A 17,562-nucleotide genomic window follows, 5' to 3' on the forward strand; every position below is an offset into this window, starting at 1 on the left:
TAGCATTTTTGTTCCTTTATGTCAGATAGGAATCTTAGCAGATAAAGATGTTTAATGGTGCAATTGTAGTTTTAAAAGTTTTAGCAGGAGGGAGTACTAATTAATTACGATTAAGTGAAAGTTTTTATTCAATGAGTAAACACATATGTATATCACACATTTATGTCTCAAATACGGTAAGTTTACTCCAGCTGAATTGAAAGATCTTTGGCCACATCAAATAAAAGTTAGTAGAAATAGGGTCGTGTGTACGGTCAAAACCGATTAAGTCAGTCGTACGGACTGGTCGAGATAATAATGCTTCGATCAAAGGGTATCTGCGTAAGGACAGGTCGAGGTCCGAAGTAAGGGCGTCAAGCTTCGAGCTCTAAGACCGATCAATGACAAGCCCGGTATCATTATCGAGCTAATATCCAAATCGAACTACGAGGCAAAGCGAAGATTATCGAAGATGCATAGACCGACCAATACTCACCCCTTTACTATAAAGAGTGGAATCCTTGTAAGCATAAGACAGATTCATAGACATTGTAACAAAGACAACTTTAGAAAGATTAATACCTTTGAGCTCATTCACTTTGCCTCGTTCATCAATACTTCTTTTTCTCTACCTTATATTTCACTCAATTTGTCAAGAATATATATATATATATATATATATATATATATATATATATATATATATATATATTTCTATTTCACTCTACAGTTTGTACCAAATTATATCACGTATCCTTAGAACCATACACAAATTTAACTCTATCCGATTTTTTGGGTAAACAGTTTGGCGCCCACCGTGGGGCTAAGGATAACAGTGTTTGTTTGATATAAATCTGCAACACACACCAGTTTACGCTCGTCTTTTGAGAGTGTCTCTGACTCGAACTAGCAATGGCAAACCTTCGATTAATGGCTTTACCTACCGACAACGAAGCCGACCTTAAAGACGAAGCCAATAACTTGATGCTCAGGGCCGGAAGACCATTTATCGATGTCATTGAAGCTCGTGTCGAAGTACCTGAAGCTCGAGCCGAAGTACCGCTAGATGTCAACTCACATGTGGCCTTTGAGGCAAACCAACGTTCCGAGCCTGAAAATAACATTCATGGCGATATTCAATCTGCAGCTCGAGACTTCCATAAAGTGGAGGAAAACGGAGTCAGCTTGCATTTGATTTTTGAAATGTTGTAAGCCCAGCAGGTAGCGATATCTCAGTTGCAAAGCCAAACCCAGCTACCAAGCAGACCGGAGCCCAATTTACCTCGAGAAATTGCCCACCGAATGGAGCCAACCGTAATGAGGTCAAACGAGCAAGAATCAGGGACTACCCTTGAAATTACTAAAATACTTGAGGAGCTCACAAAGCGGATCGATGCCAACGATAAGAAAGTAGAAACATATAATTCCAGGGTCGATCAAATCCCAGGAGCTCTTCCCATGATAAAAGGGTTGGATTCCAAGAAATTCGTACAAAAGCCTTTTCCTTCGAGTGCAGCCCCAAAACCAATCCTCAAAAAATTTCGTATGCCCGAAATCCCTAAATATAATGGTACGACCGATCCCAATGAACACGTCACCTCTTATACATGTGCCATCAATGGTAACGATTTGGAAGACGATGAAATCGAGTCCGTGTTGTTGAAAAAATTCGGAGAGACCCTCTCGAAGGGGGCGATGACTTGGTCACCAAATTCTATCGATTCATTTACCATGTTAGCGGATTCGTTTGTAAAGGCACACGTCGGTGCCATAAAGGTTGCAATTAGGAAATCGAACCATTTCAAAGTAAAACAAAGGGATAACGAAATGCTGAGGGAGTTCGTGTCTCAATTTCAAATGGAATGTATGGAATTGCCATCGGTCACAGATGACTGGGCCGTCCAAGCTTTCACCCAAGGGTTGAACGAGCAAAGTTCAATAGCGTCACATCGGCTGAAATAAAATTTGATTGAGTATCTGGCAATAACTTGGGCAGATGTGCACAATCTATACCAGTCAAAAATCAGGGTCGAAGACGACCAGTTAGAAGCTCTTTCCAGATCCATGCATCAGAACAGGTCGGCTATTAAAAATCAAAGGGACATCGAAAGAAAACAGAGGTCGAACAGAGACTGATATCAATGATACATTGCAGATCGAACGAACAACGGTTCGACTCGCAATGCCGCCCGGAAAAATCGAATGAGTGATCGAGGATAAAATTCTCGGGGACTATTATTCAACTCTCGAGATCTATTCAAACATAAAAGATAGACAAGAGGCCAAATAGCAATCACAGCCACCGGTCTCGGCCGAATTGATGAAGCAGGAAATAGAAGATGGCGAGGAAGATTTTCTGAATCCTCGAACTTTTATCGTCCCCGATGACTCTGACGCCACCATATCGACGATCGAAGAGCTGGAGCAGGGTATATTAATCGAATATCTGCCCGAGAGGAAGGTATACTTGTGAACGGGATTGACCCCCGAACTCAGGAAAAAACTTATTCAATTTCTTATTGATAACATATATTGTTTTGCTTGGTCCTATTTAGACATGGCAGGGATCCCACCGTCGGTAACAACACACCAGCTGAGCTTGGACCCTAGGTTCAAACAGGTGAAGCAAAAAAGAAGACCTCAGTCTGAGGTAAATAACGCATTTGTAAAGGATGAGGCAACTAAACTTCTCAAAATAGGGTCAATTCGGGAAGTGAAATATCCCGAATGGCTAACCAATGTAGTTGTAGTCCCTAAAAAGGGGAACAAACTTAGAATATGTGTATATTATAAAGATCTAATCAAAACCTGCCCCAAAGATTCTTTTCCACTGCCTAACATCGATCGCATGATCGATGCCACAGCAGGCCACGAGATCTTTACTTTTCTCGATGCCTATTCCGGGTACAATCATATTCGAATGAACCCGGAGGACCAAGAAAAAACCTCATTTATCACTAAGTATGGAACCTATTGTTATAATGTAATGCCATTCGGGCTAAAAATCACAGGAGTTACTTACCAACACGTAGTGAATAAAATGTTCGAAGAACAAATAGGTAAGTTGATGGAAGTTTACATTGATGAGATGCTAGTTATGTCCCTGTGCGCAGAGGACCATTTGACTCATTTGTAGGAAATGTTCAAAATTTTAAGGAAATACAACATGAAGCTCAACCCCGAGAAATGTGTTTTCGGGGTTGGGTCGGGCAAGTTCCTTAGCTTCATGGTATCGAATCGGGGGATCGAGATCAACCCCGACAAAATCAGGGCCATCGAAAACATCACCATCATGGATAGTGTGAAAGCAGTGCAAAGGCTGACCGGGCAGATAGTTGCCTTAGGCCGATTCATTTCAAGGTCGTTAGATCAAAGCCACATGTTCTTCTCTCTACTCAAGAAGAAGAATGATTTCACTTGGACCCCGGAATGCCAGCAGGCACTAGAACAATTGAAGCGGTACCTATCAAGCCTACCACTGCTTCACACTCCGAAGGTAGATGAGAAACTTTACTTATACTTGGCGGTATCGGAAGTCGCGATAAGTGGCTTCCTAGTTCGAGAAGAGCAAGGTACACAATTTCCTATTTATTATGTAAGTCGGACCTTAGGAGAAGCAGATACTAGATACCCACACTTAGATAAATTGGCATTCGCACTGATAAATGCCTCTAGAATGCCAATTTATCTAAGTGTGGGTATCCACACAGTGAGGCCGACGCACTCGCAAATCTGGGATCATCGATTGAGGAAGATAAGATCGACTCGTGGACTGTCGTTCAACTCTCGAGATCTATAATCTAGGAGGGACATGCCGAGATAAATTTTACGAGCTTAACCTAGGATTGGAGGAATAAGTATATTGAATACTTAAAGAACGAAAAACTCCCATCGAACCCTAAAGAATCGAGGGTTCTATGAACCAAGGCTGCTCGATTCACGTTGGTTGAAGATGGAACATTATATAGAAGGACGTTCGATGGACCACTGGTAGTATGCTTGGGGCCAGGTGACACCGATTATTTTTTACGAGAGGTCCACGAGGGCACTTGTGGAAACCACTCCGCCGTCGAACCACTAATTCGCAAAATCATCAGAGCAGGATACTACTGAGATAACATGGAGAAGGACACTAAGGAGTTTGTTTGAAAATGTGATAAATGCCAAAGGTTTGCACCAATGATCCATCAACCCGGAGAGCAGCTTCATTCAGTCATTTCCCCATGGCTATTCATGAAATGGGGAATGGATATCGTCGGCCCTCTACCATCAGCCCCAGGTAAAGCTAAATTCATTTTATTTATGACTGACTATTTCTCTAAATTGGTTGAAGCACATGAGTTCGAGAAAGTGACAGAGAAAGAGGTTATAGATTTCATCTGGGATCACATCGTGTGTCGATTTGGGATACCAGCAGAAATAACATGCGACAATGGTAAGCAAATTATCGGTGGTAAAGTGACAAAATTTCTCGAAGACCATAACTAAAAAAAGGATAATGTCAACACCATATCATCCTAGTGGGAACGGACAAGCCATATCAATAAACCAAACTATCATCCAAAACCTGAAGAAAAGATTGTACGAAGCTAAAGGAAAGTGGAGAGAAATTCTGCCCGAAGTTCTTTGGGCATATCGGACAACCTCTGAATCCAGTATGGGAGCGACTCCGTTTTCCTTAGTGTATGGCTCCGAAGCTTTAAGTCCTTTCGAAGTTGGAGAACCCAGCACAAGGTTCCGACATACATCGAAAGAGTCGAACTACAAGGCTATGAATACTAGCCTCGAATTATTAGATGAAAAATGAGAAGCGACACTGGTTCGAATGGCTGCACAAAAATAACGAATCGAAAGGTACTACAATAGAAGAACCAACCTCCACCATTTCAAGGCTGGGGACTTGGTCCTAAGGAAGGTCACCATCAACACTCGAGATCCTAATGAAGGGAAGCTCGGCCCAAACTGGGAAGGACCCTATCAAGTCCTCGATATAGTCGGGAAATGGTCTTATACACTCGGAACAATGGATGGAAAACCATTACCAAACAATTGGAACATATCGCTTCTCAAACGATATTATTGTTAAGGTATGATTTTCTCCTTTCTATTGGCTATATATATATATATATATATATATATATATATATATATATATATATATATATTCGACACTAACTCATTGCAGGAATTGGACAAAAGACATCAAGACCTCTGGTTTTAAAGCACGCGTTGTACTCTTTTTTCACTTAATTCGGATTTTATGCCAAATGGATTTTTCCGGCAAGGTTTTTAACGAGGCAACAACTATGTGCTACCTGAGGGAAATTCAATAGTATCCGAGGCTTCTTCATAATCAACCTCGAATACTGGGGGGCTACCATCGAATAAATCAATTTCGACACAAGAAAGTTCTTTCATATCAAATTCATGTCGGACAGGGTCTCGATAGAGAAAAACTAGTTTCATCCCAATTAAAGGGAATAAGATCAATCCATCAATCTCATCCCAAATAAGGGGAATAATCACAATCCACCCCTACACCGGCACGTATAGTTTCAGGGCCTTATGACTCACCCTTCCTCGATTTTGCTAATGATGCTCCCAAAATATTTTTTTGATTTGATTTGCACACAAAAGGTAAAATAAATACAATTGTACCCACCTCAACATCTTTCACTTTGTATAATTCTCATTAGTATTTCCAGTCACTCACAACAACAACCCTTGGCTCATTTGGCCATTCATAAGATTCTTTATTCCTGGCACGATTGCAGTATTTCATATTTCACACTTTCACCTCTTACAATTTCAAAGATCACCATCAAATATCAACATATAGAATATTTCAGCAATCATATACCTCAAATTCATTAGTAATGGAAACTTTAAACACAAAAGGTTTCTTCCCAAAGAATGGGGCATACCGACCAACAATAGAAATACATATCAAAATCATACACAATCAATACACCATTTATTCTTGCAATACTCTTTCCCAGAAATGTCAATATACAATTTCAACGCCTGATTATGTGAAGTCGAGCCACACTAGATATATTTATAAAGCAAAGCATTAATTAAAATAGCCACTTATGGGCATGAATTGAGTACAAAAGCTTTTAGGAAACTCTATTTTTGAAATCATTGTTAAACAGTTAAGTCGAGGCTCATTTCATAATCTTTATCACACTCTCTCATTTTATTGACACCACTAGCCACAATTATAACTTAAATTCTTGGCCACACTCCATATCCCCAATTCACTTATTTCACTTCCAACCATCTTTATAGATTATCAACAATAAGACATTTCTAATCAAGACTTTAGGTACACATATGAGCAATAAAGAGTCTTAAGAATATTGAGATTTTCTCACACAATTTGATATCGTAGCCTTCATTTGAAACATGACTCAAAGACATAGCATTTTAATACACATATTATTCTTGAACACATTCCCAAAGGATAACATAATATAATGAATTATAAAGGAAAACTTATTCTTTTCAGATATCTCATACTTTGAAAAGATCTTCCTACTTCATGATTCAAACAGGCTTAAAGGCCAACCACCATCAAAAGAATTTTGATACAAGCGATCAAAAAAGCCTACGGGCTACAAATACTTTGAGTTTGAGTTCGAAGCAATCACTCACTCAATTATTAAGCCTAAGGGCTATCTTACTTCGAGTTCGAGCAATCACTCACTCGATCATAAAAAGCCTACGGGCTACGATACTTTGAGTTCGAGTTCGAAGCAATCACTCACTCAATTATTAATCCTAAGGGCTATCTTACTTCGAGTTCAAGCAATCACTCACTCGATAATAAAAAGCCTACGGGCTACGATACTTTGAGTTCGCGTTCGAAGCAATCACTCACTCAATTATTAAGCCTAAGGGCTATCTTACTTTGAGTTCGAGCAATCACTCACTCAATCATAAAAATCCTACGGGCTATGATACTTTGAGTTCGAGTTCGAAGCAATCACTCACTCAATTATTAAGCTTAAGGGCTATCTTACTTCGAGTTCGAGCAATCACTCACTCGATCATAAAAAGCCTACGGCTACGATACTTTGAGTTCGAGTTCGAAGCAATCACTCACTAAATTATTAAGCCTAAGGGCTATCTTACTTCGAGTTAGAGCAATCACTCACTCGATCATAAAAAGCCTACGGGCTACGATACTTTGAGTTCGAGTCCGAAGCAATCACTCACTCAATTATTAAGCCTAAGGGCTATCTTACTTCGAGTTCGAGCAATCACTCACTCGATCATAAAAAGCCTACGGGCTACGATACTTTGAGTTCGAGTTCGAAGCAATTACTCACTCAATTATTAAGCATAAGGGCTATCTTACTTCGAGTTCGAGAAATCACTCACTCGATCATAAAAAACTACGGGCTAGGATACTTTGAGTTCGAGTTCGAAGCAATCACTCACTCAATTATTAAGCCTAAGGGCTATCTTACTTTGAGTTCGAGCAATTACTCACTCGATCATAAAAAGCCTACGGGCTACGATACTTTGAGTTCGAGTTCGAAGCAATCACTCACTTAATTATTAAGCCTAAGGGCTATCTTACTTCGAGTTTGAGCAAATCACTATACCATAAAAAGCCTACGGGCTACAAATACTTTGAGTTCAAGCAATCACTCACTCGACTATTAAGCCTAAGGGCTATGCTACTTCGAGTTAAAGCAAATTGCCTGAAGCCTAAGGGCTGAACATTTTCATAAAACACAAGTAAACAAAATCCTCACTAAGTAGAAGAATGGGAACAGAGACCAGCTGGGAAAAAGAAAAGACTTTATATACAAAATGATATTTACAAAACGACTAATCAGGGCCTTACAAAGGAACCTAATCATCTACGGGAGCAGTATTTTCTACATCAGGCTCCTCCCCGCTCTGAGACCCGTTTTTGCTCCCGTCATCGTCATCTTTATCGGAAGCCAAGGCCCCAGCATCAGCTTGAAGCTCTCTTGCCTTTGTTATCTCTACAGAAAGATTGAAGCCCCGAGAATGGATCTCCTCGAGGGTTTCCCTCTGAGTTTGGCATTTGGAAAATTCGGTGATCCAATGTGCTCGAGTTCAAGCGGTATCGGAAATCTATCTTGTATGTAACTGAGCGGCTTCGGCATCAGCCCGATAAAAAGCCACCATTGCGTCTGCATCGACTTTTATTTTTTCAGCCTTGGCAAGTTCAGGGGCCAACCGAACCTCTAGCTCATCCTTTTCCCTTGCTTGAGCCAAGCTTTTCTCCTTCAGGCTCTGAAGTTGACTTTCGGTCGATAACAACTAGGCTCGAGCAGTCTCTCTCTCTGCAGCAAGGCGGTCCATGTTTTCTTTCCATTTTAAGGACTCCGCCTTTATCTTATCAACCTCCTCGCGGAGTTTCCTGATAAACTCAAGCTTCTGCTGTAGCTGTGAGACCGAAAGATTAGCCATCGTTCCAGTATCGATCCCATAGGCTTTTAATATTATCATTACCTGCTCGGACATATCGGTCTGATCGATCTTGGTGAGCTTTAGTCAACTTAGCTCGGAGATCCTTGATTTCCTCCCCTTTTTGCCTTAAGAGGAGTTTAAGGACATTCCTCTCCTCCATAACCCGTTAGAGATCGACCTCATATCGATGCAGCTCATCTCAAAATCGAGAACATGCTTCTCGATAAGCTGCCGCAGCCTACGAGGGGAGAAGAAACGAAGTGAAAAAAGAAAAATAGACATGAGAGATAATACCAACAAAATAAATTAAGGTTTACTTGATTCAAAGCTTGCTGAACTCCTTGGAAAAAATCTGATGCCTCACTGCTACCGGCAGCATCCTCGACGCCAGTAAAAAGACCAATGAAGGGATCGTCCTTCTCATGAGGCATGTCTAGTTCGAGGGCCCCCAAAGCTTGGGCTTCCCGAATCGCCCCTTCAAAAAACGTAGGAAAGGTGGGCGAGTCTTCGATTGCTGCTACCCCAAGTGAGTCACTTGGGGCGTTCCCTTCGAATTGAAGAGATTCGAGAATAGCCCCTTCAGATATATTCCCAATCTGTTGGCTTCGATTGGAAACATCCTCGATCTGCAATGACTCAGGAACTTTGCCCGAATCCTTCTCCGATATACCCTCGGTTTGAGCCGGAGTTGTATAAACCACCATTGATCCACCTGCCTATGGAGCATCGGTGGTTTTCTTCGTTCGGGCCATCAACACGAACTCCTCACCTTCTTCTTCCTCATATTCATCTCTTAGGCGTTGAACCGACTCCAAGGTCAAAGGGATGGTATTCTTCTTTGACTTACGAGTCAACCTTGCATTCGGTTTTGGATTATCGAAAGTAGAGGCCCTTTTCCTCTTATTTCCCTTCGCCGGTTTGGAAACTGGAACCGAGGACTCTTCCTCGCCGGGCAGGGGCCTCAAACCTACGTCTCTGCGCAGGCCTACACACGAGAAAATCGGTTAAGTATAAGGAAAATGTTTCGTTCGAACTCCCAAAAACATGAAAGATAAGCTTACCATGATTTTTCGCCTCCCATCGGCCCTTTGCCAGATCACGCCACGAACGTTCGGCATAAGAGGATTTCGAAGCTAGAGCCGGTACCCAACTCTTAAGGTCGGGAACGACACCAGACATCCAAGGAACCACTGCATTACAAAAAAGATATCGGCAAGAAAACAAACAAAGAAACAATGCAATAGGGAATAAAACAGTAAAGTACACTTACGATTCATATTCCATTCTTCGGGGAACGACATCTTTTCGGCAGGGATCAGGTCCGAAGTCTTCACTCAAATAAACCTGCCCATCCAACCTCGATCTTTATCCTCATCGATACTTGAGAACAATAACTTGGTAGCCCGGCGTTGTAGTTTTATCAATCCGCCTCGGTAGAGGCATCCCCTCGATCATGTTTGCAAAGAAACGGATCAGAATAATGATCCGTCAAAAGGAAGGATGAATCTGGCCTAGAGTTATTTGGTATTGCCGACAAAAGTAGATGATAACAGGGTCAAAAGGTCCTAACGTAAACGAGTAGGTATACACACTTAAGAAGCCTTCCACATGGGTGGTAATATCTTCGTCAGAAGTCGAAATCACCACTTCCTTATTGTCCCAGTTACAATCTGCCTTAAACTGTTCAAGTTACTTTTTGGTTATCGAGCATAAATATCTCGATACCGGTTTACATCGACCAGGAACCAGCATGCCTTTGTCGAGCTTGAAATCAGAGGTGAGAAGGCATATTTTGGGAACACACTCCTCCGGTCGTGGCTCTGCCGGTGTTTTATCGGCGGCAGGCTGCGAAGAAGAGGCTTGTCCTTTTTGAGGAACGGTCTTTGATATTTTCGCCATTTTCTTTGAATTTAGAAGAAAGGAATAAAAAGGTTATGATGTTTCAAAGGAAGATTTTTGTAGTGAAAAACACAGAAGGAAAATTTCACATAAACGAATTCAGAAAAATATGGGAAGATGCTTAGAAAATTTTTGATCAGAGAATGTAAAGGTGATTAATGGTAGAAAAAAGGGATATTTATTAGTTAAGCGGTGGCGGATCAATCTCGGTAATGGCCGATTGTCGCCTGACACGCATTAAATGCCTCGGTAAATGGAACTGACGGGACCGCTATCACATACGTCACGATCGAACTCGATGCAGACGTTAGTGTGCGTCTAACCATACCGGTGGAAAATCATATCGTTTCTCGTTACATCCTTTCCGAGAAATGAGGGGACTGTTTGTGTACGGTCAAAATCGATTAAGTCAGTCGTACGGACTGGTCGAGATAATAATGCTGATCAAAGGATATCTGCGTAACGACAGATCGAGGTCCGAAGTAAGGGCGTCAAGCTTCGAGCTCTAAAACCGATCAATGACAAGCCCGGTATCATTATCGAGCTCATATCCAAAACGGACTACGAGACAAAGCGAAGATTATCGAAGATACATAGACCGACCAACACTCACCCCGAATATCAAGACTCCAAGACAGAATCGAGCTCGAATCGAGGCCGAGGGCTCGATCCAATACCGAGCTCGAGCCGGTATCGAGCTCACAGACAAGAGTCGTTGCAACCGCACTAAGAGAGAGAATTTTGGCGGGAATTGGAAAAAAGATAATTTATTATGGGCTCTCTACTATATATTTTTTATTATAGATAAAGTAGAATCCTTCTACTATAAAGAGGGGAATCCTTGTAAGTATAAAACAGATTCACACATTGTAATAAAGACAACTTTAGAAAAATTAATACCAAGCTCATTCACTTTGCTTTGTTCATCAATACTTCTTTTTCTCTGCCTTATATTTCATTTCATTTGTCAATGCCTTATATTTCATTTCATTTGTCAAGAATATATATATATATATATATATATATATATTTCTATTTCACTCTACTATTTGTACCAAATTACATCATGTATCATTAGAACCATACACAAATTTAACTCTATCCAATTTTTCGGGTAAACATGTCCGAGTACTAACTACCTGCGGATTCTGATAGACATTTAGACTTGAAGCTTGTACTGAACCTAATTAATCAAATTCAATCAAAGACGAAAAAAGGGATCATTCGTTGCGTTAGTTATAATCAGTACTTGAGTAATAATTCATGTTCACAGAAAGAGTTTTCATGGACCAGAATACTAGTAAGGAGAAATTTTATTTTACTTCTCAAATGCCACATCATACTTACATAAGGCTATTTATTATTTGACAAGTTTACTTGTGGGTCCCATTTGTTTATTTTAAAGATAACGCTAAAAAATGCAGTTTTAAGTTTCATACTTTTCCTATTTGATATCCTTAAACTAAGGACAAAAAGAAGTAATAAAATAATAATAAAAATGGTGATAAATATTTTGTCTTTGAGAGGCTAATTGATATATACAGAAAGTCGTTTTTCCCTGCCGATCGGCACATGATCAATTGAGTTGTTGAAGAAGAAGAGAAACAAGTAAATTTTTTGCCCAAAGAATTAATATGGAGGACTCACATGCAGCTGATGTGCAATCAAGTATTTTTTTTTTGACCTTATAATTCTGCAATCGTCCATCTTTATTAAACTAACGGGAGAGTCGCTTACTTCTCTAAACAATCAGTAATAATTTTTCATACTTCTTGACATATTAATTATCATTTAACACAACAAAATGATTATTTTCCCCGAGCTCTTGTCAATAGAGTTCTCAAATGATTCTTCCAAAATGTTGTAGCATGAAGCTGAAGCTCTTGCATTAGTATCTACCACAACAAAATCATTTAGGGAGGTGTCAACTCCATATTTCCTCCTGCCATCGCTAGGCGATTCACCCTCAAAGTAGAATAGAGCTGGTACAAGCTTGGTAGAACAAATCTCGCTTACTGTCTTTTGTATATGTACTCGGGCCATGAATTTGAACAAGTTTAGAATGATCAGAATATGACATTTTCTTTTTGTGAGTATACACTGATTATGAGATTATTGTTGTACAAAATTCTGTTTTCATGCCCAATTTTTTTTTTTTTATTTTTTTTTTTATCATTTAGCATAATATTAGCTTCCGAAACATAAGTGCCGATCGGAAGGGAATCTGAATACGTTAATTAGCTTCTAAAAGACGAAATATTTTATTACTATTTTATTAATTTTTTTTATCCTTAGTTTAAGGATATCAAATAGGAAAAGTATGGAACATTAAACTGCCTTTTTAGCTTTATTTTTAGAATAAATAGATGGGACCCACAAGTCAGCTTGTCAAATAATAAAGAGCATCACATAAGTATGATATGGTAAGTGAGACATAAAATAAAATTTGAGTCTAGTTTACTTCTTGACAAGTGGACTCATGTTCCTACTTACTTATTTTAAAGCATAAGCTAAAAAAAAGAAAATGTTTAAGTCTACTTTTTTCCCTAATTAGAGGCTTAACTGGTGGCCAATAAAAGAAAAATAAAACAGGAAAAATCTTTTTCATTATATTATTTTCTTATTACTGTATATTATTAGGTATACTCTTTCATAAAAAAACTTTTTATGAAAATTAAAGGTACGAGCAATCTCCATATTTGCAAAATTTAATGCACCATATCTTGAGCTATTCAACCTAAGAAAATTTTAGTAAATAGTACTCCACTCCGGTTAATATGATAGGTGAAAGAAAGTAGAAAATTAGAAATGTGAACTAATAATTTTCAATTAAAAAGTACTCATTAGTTTATCACGGTTTGAATAATAAAACTTGTAATTTCGAAGAAATAAAATTTTCAGTAAAAATAATTTCTTATCAAAGCGTTGATCTTGGGAGATTTTTTTTTTCCCCTTTTACTGCCCATCAGCTAAGCCTCTAATTAGGAAAAAGAGTAGACTTAAATATTGTCTTTTTTAGTTTATGCTTTAAAATAAGTAAGTAGGAACATGAGTCCATTTGTCAAGAAATAAATTAGACTCACATAAGTAATGTTGGTTATGTGACTCACATACTAAAATTTCTCTGCAAAGACAGTAAACATGATTTGAAGGTAGTACTTTTAAAGATTGCTAATTGTGAATGTTCCAGTCGAGTTACTAACTCATTAACTAGTCAACTGCTTCAATTTCTTTTGGATTGAAATGGGCGAACGAAAAATTTGGCTGAAGAACCAATTTATTTATGCATGATTTAGAATTTCAGAGATTCATACCCCATTTTAGCTAAGGCCTAAGGGTTTGCCATTGATTGGTAATTTGGTATGCACGGAATCTCAATTAGCTTACATTTGGTTTAAGCTTTGTCATGGCATACGTAAAAAATTGGTGCATGAACTTTGGATTTCCACTTGGTCCGAGTTTTGTCCCAACTTGCAAAATGTTTTTTCTTCAATTACGATGATTGGGACATAATTCTTAAGTTCTATTTTTTTTAAATCAAAGGTCCACATTGGTGGATGGTGGGGTTTATGCTAAAAGTTAAACCTATATATTATCAAAAAGAAATAGTACAGGAGGAGTACATAGACCATAGCCTCCACAATAAAATGAAGTGCGATATTAATTACTATTATGTACATCTGAAAGAGGATGAACTGCCTAGATTGGGACATATCCTCCTTGATATCTTGTTTGCCATTAGCTTCACAAAAGGATCTTGTACACACATTTAACATGACTATACAAAAGTCAGCATTATCTCGAGGTAGCATCATTAAGAAGAAAATGGTTTTTCCTTGGCTTTATTCTGAAATTTGGGATGCCAAATCGATCAAGCCTTAAAATTTAGTTCATTATGTCTGGTAAACACGAACTTCATCAATTATCAGTTAACTTCTCAAGTTTTCTCCAAAATTAGCTAGTTCATTGTGTCTGGTAAACAGTGAACTGTTGATAGCTTGTTTTTCATTCTCCTGGCATAGTTCATAGGTGTTTATGGACCGGGCTGATTCGATTTTTATCCAAAACCAAATCAAATCAAACCAACTATATCGGTTTGGATATATTAGTTCGGTTTTGTCGGATTTTTCGGGTTTTTCAAATTTTTTTGTTACTTAAATATTATTTCAATCTTACTTTATTAAATTTCTGATAAGTAAATTGTTGGTATTATTCCTCTTTAGGCGTTATACTCTATTTTGATACTGCAAATAATAAAGAACACTTTTGATCCACAGTTAATCTGTGGTACCTCTCCACCATTAATTCTTGTAACATTTCTTGTATGTATATGCAGAATGGGAAAATGAAGTTACTACTTCATAAATGGTTCACATTCATTCATATGATGGTTTCTTAATTTTTGTGACTTCGTTTGTGAAAAGATATTAGCTTTTCAGAAGGTTTGAAGTTACTGTCTTTATGATAATTTTGTTATTAAACAAGATTAATGTTACATAACATTAACTCCCATTTGGCTTGTTACGTTTTTCTGATGGAAGAAAACATAGATGATTTGCCTATATAAACATCATCATTTGTGAACTAAATACCCACCAAAACATTTATTCTCTCATCCTCACAAAAGACTATTCTTCTTCCTATTTTTCTGGAAGACTGTTCTTCTTTCTGTTTTTTCCTGGGAAATTCTTTCATTTGCAAACTCCAAACTTCTAGTCACGAGTGCACGTGTTTGGGAGTACTGTGGAACCTTGGGGAGCGAGCGATCTTAACGATTTGCACCCAGTCGGATCAAAATTGCTTTCAAGGCAGTGACTTGCCACGATACAGTTTTATTCGATAAGTTATTTCTAATCTCTTATTATTCTTGATCAATATTATCAACTATTTTTCTAACAATTTGAAAGCGATCCTGTATATAATATTAACTAATGACTACCACTTTGAACAAAATACTTCCTAATCTTTCAAAGCTTGAGCCTTTAGATGGCAACAATTATAAGCGTTGGTCCCAGAAACTTTTAATTTTCTTTGAACAATTAGAAGTTGATTACGTTTTGTTTAATGAACCTCCTGCTGATGTTGTTTCCAATACTACTGATGTTGCTGATAGTTCTAATACAATTGCTACTGTTGTGCTAAAATGAAATTTGGAAAGGATAATAAACTGTTCGAGGGCATCTACTTAACCATATGGCTAACCCTCTTTTTGATTTGTTTATAAATTATAAATTTGCTAAAGTCATATGGGACAGTTTGGAGAAAAATATAGTGCAGATGATGCGGGAAAAGAAGTATGTAGTTGGAAAGTGGATCAAGTTTCAGATGGTTGATGATAAGCCAATCATGGAGCAGGTTCATGAGTATGAGAACTTGACTGCTGATGTTTTGAACGAAGGCATGGAGATGTGTGAGATTCTTCAAGCTAATGTTCTGCTTGAAAAGTTTTCACCTTCCTGGAGTGATTACATGAATCAACTGAAACACAAGAAAAAAAACTTAACTCTTCAAGAATTGATCAGTCACATGAGGACTGAGGAAGCAAACCGTCTCAAAGATGAGGAGGCAGAACGACTTAAGGATAAGATGAAATCTCTCTCTCTCTTAATTCTTCTAAAGTTATCCTTGTGGAATCTGCTAGTACTTTTGTGAAAGACAGGTTTAAAGGCAAACAGAAGAAAGGCCAGAAGAAAGGATATGTAAAGAAGCAGAATTACTTAAATAAATCAGAGGGCCAAATCCAAAAGTCGAAAGGACCTTGCTATGTCTGTGGAAAAATTGGTCACAAGGCTTTCTAGTGCAACCAAAGACAAGGACAACGCTCGAAGCAGGGAGGGAAATCTCCGGTCCAAGATAACCTTACTGAAAGTGGTGATGTGATTGCTGCTGTGGTCGTTGAGGTAAATATGGTATCTAACAAGACTGATTGGATACTGGACACAGGCGCTTCAAGACACCTCTGCGCCAATAAGGAATTATTTCATGACTTTGAGGAGTCTACCGATGGAGAGTGTGTCTACATGGATAACTATGGGTAAAGGAAAAGTTCTTCTTAAGTTAACTTTTGGAAAAAACTTTAGCCTTGAACAATGTTCTATACGTTCCCTCTATTCGTAGAAACTTAATTTCTGGTGCACTTCTCAACAAAGCAGGCCTTACACTTATTTTTGAATCTGATAAAATTATTATTTCTCGTGGAAGAGACTTTGTTGGGAAGGGTTACCTCAATGGAGGTTTGTTTGTACTAAACATTGTTCAAGAGATTACTAGTAATGCAAGTACTTCTAATTCTATTTATATCGCTGAGTCTATTGATTTGTGGCATGGTAGTCTAGGTCATATTAATATTGCTTCTATAAAAAGACTTAGAAAAATGGAATTAATTCCTGCGGTTAATGTCGATAATTTTTCTAAGTATTTTTTTTTGTATAAAAGCAAAATATACCAAAAAGTTTTTTAAAAATATAACTAGTAGAAAAACAGAATTTCTTGAACAAGTGCATTCAGACTTAGCTAATTTCAAGAACATTATTAGTAAGGATGGAAAGAAATACTACACCACTTTTATAGATGACTTTTCGAGATACACTAAGGTATATCTTCTTAAGTCTTAGGATGAGGCTGAAAGTATATTTTTAAAACACAAAGCAGAAGTAGAAAACTAATTAGATAGAAAAATCAAGAAACTTAGGTCTGATAGGGGTGGTGAATATAGTACTAATACTCTAGAAGCCTTTTTGTGAGAAAAATGGTATTATACATGAGGTTAGTGCCCCCTATACTCCCCAACAAAATAGTGTAGCCGAAAAAAAAATCGAACCCTTAAAGAAATGATGAACTCTATGCTTTTGAGTTCAGGTTTATCTGACAAGATGTGGGGGGAAGCTGTCTTATCTGCATGCTATATTCTTAATAGAGTCCCTCATAAGAAGTTAGATAAAACTCCTTATGAGTTATAGAAAGGATTTGCCCCTAACTTGAAATTTCTAAAAGTGTGGGGGTGTTTGGCTAAGGTTGGTCTACCTGATTTTAAACAAGTAACTGTAGGACCCAAGACTTTTGATGCCGTTTTTATTGGTTATGCTCAAAATAGTGCTGCATATAGATTTCTATCTTTGAATGATCATTCTATTTGTGAATCTAGAGATGCAGAATGTTTTGAGCATATTTTTCTATTGAAAGATATTGTTCCTACTGATGTGCCTAATAATACTTCTACATCTATGTCTT

The 17,562-nt window shown here is 38.2% G+C and overlaps 1 protein-coding gene across 1 annotated transcript; it reads left to right on the top strand.

The window, feature by feature from the left end:
* The first annotated feature begins 15,525 nt into the window (after positions 1-15,525).
* Positions 15,526-17,291, top strand: LOC104119921 (uncharacterized). Its single transcript, XM_009631532.2, has 4 exons — positions 15,526-15,972; positions 16,131-16,366; positions 16,450-16,610; positions 17,191-17,291. Exons 1-4 carry the CDS (start codon positions 15,526-15,528, stop codon positions 17,289-17,291), a joined length of 945 nt encoding a protein of 314 aa, XP_009629827.2.
* The last annotated feature ends 271 nt before the right edge of the window (positions 17,292-17,562 follow it).

The sequence above is a fragment of the Nicotiana tomentosiformis genome, chromosome 10, assembly GCF_000390325.3.
Source record: "Nicotiana tomentosiformis chromosome 10, ASM39032v3, whole genome shotgun sequence".
Classification (NCBI taxonomy): Eukaryota; Viridiplantae; Streptophyta; class Magnoliopsida; order Solanales; family Solanaceae; genus Nicotiana; species Nicotiana tomentosiformis.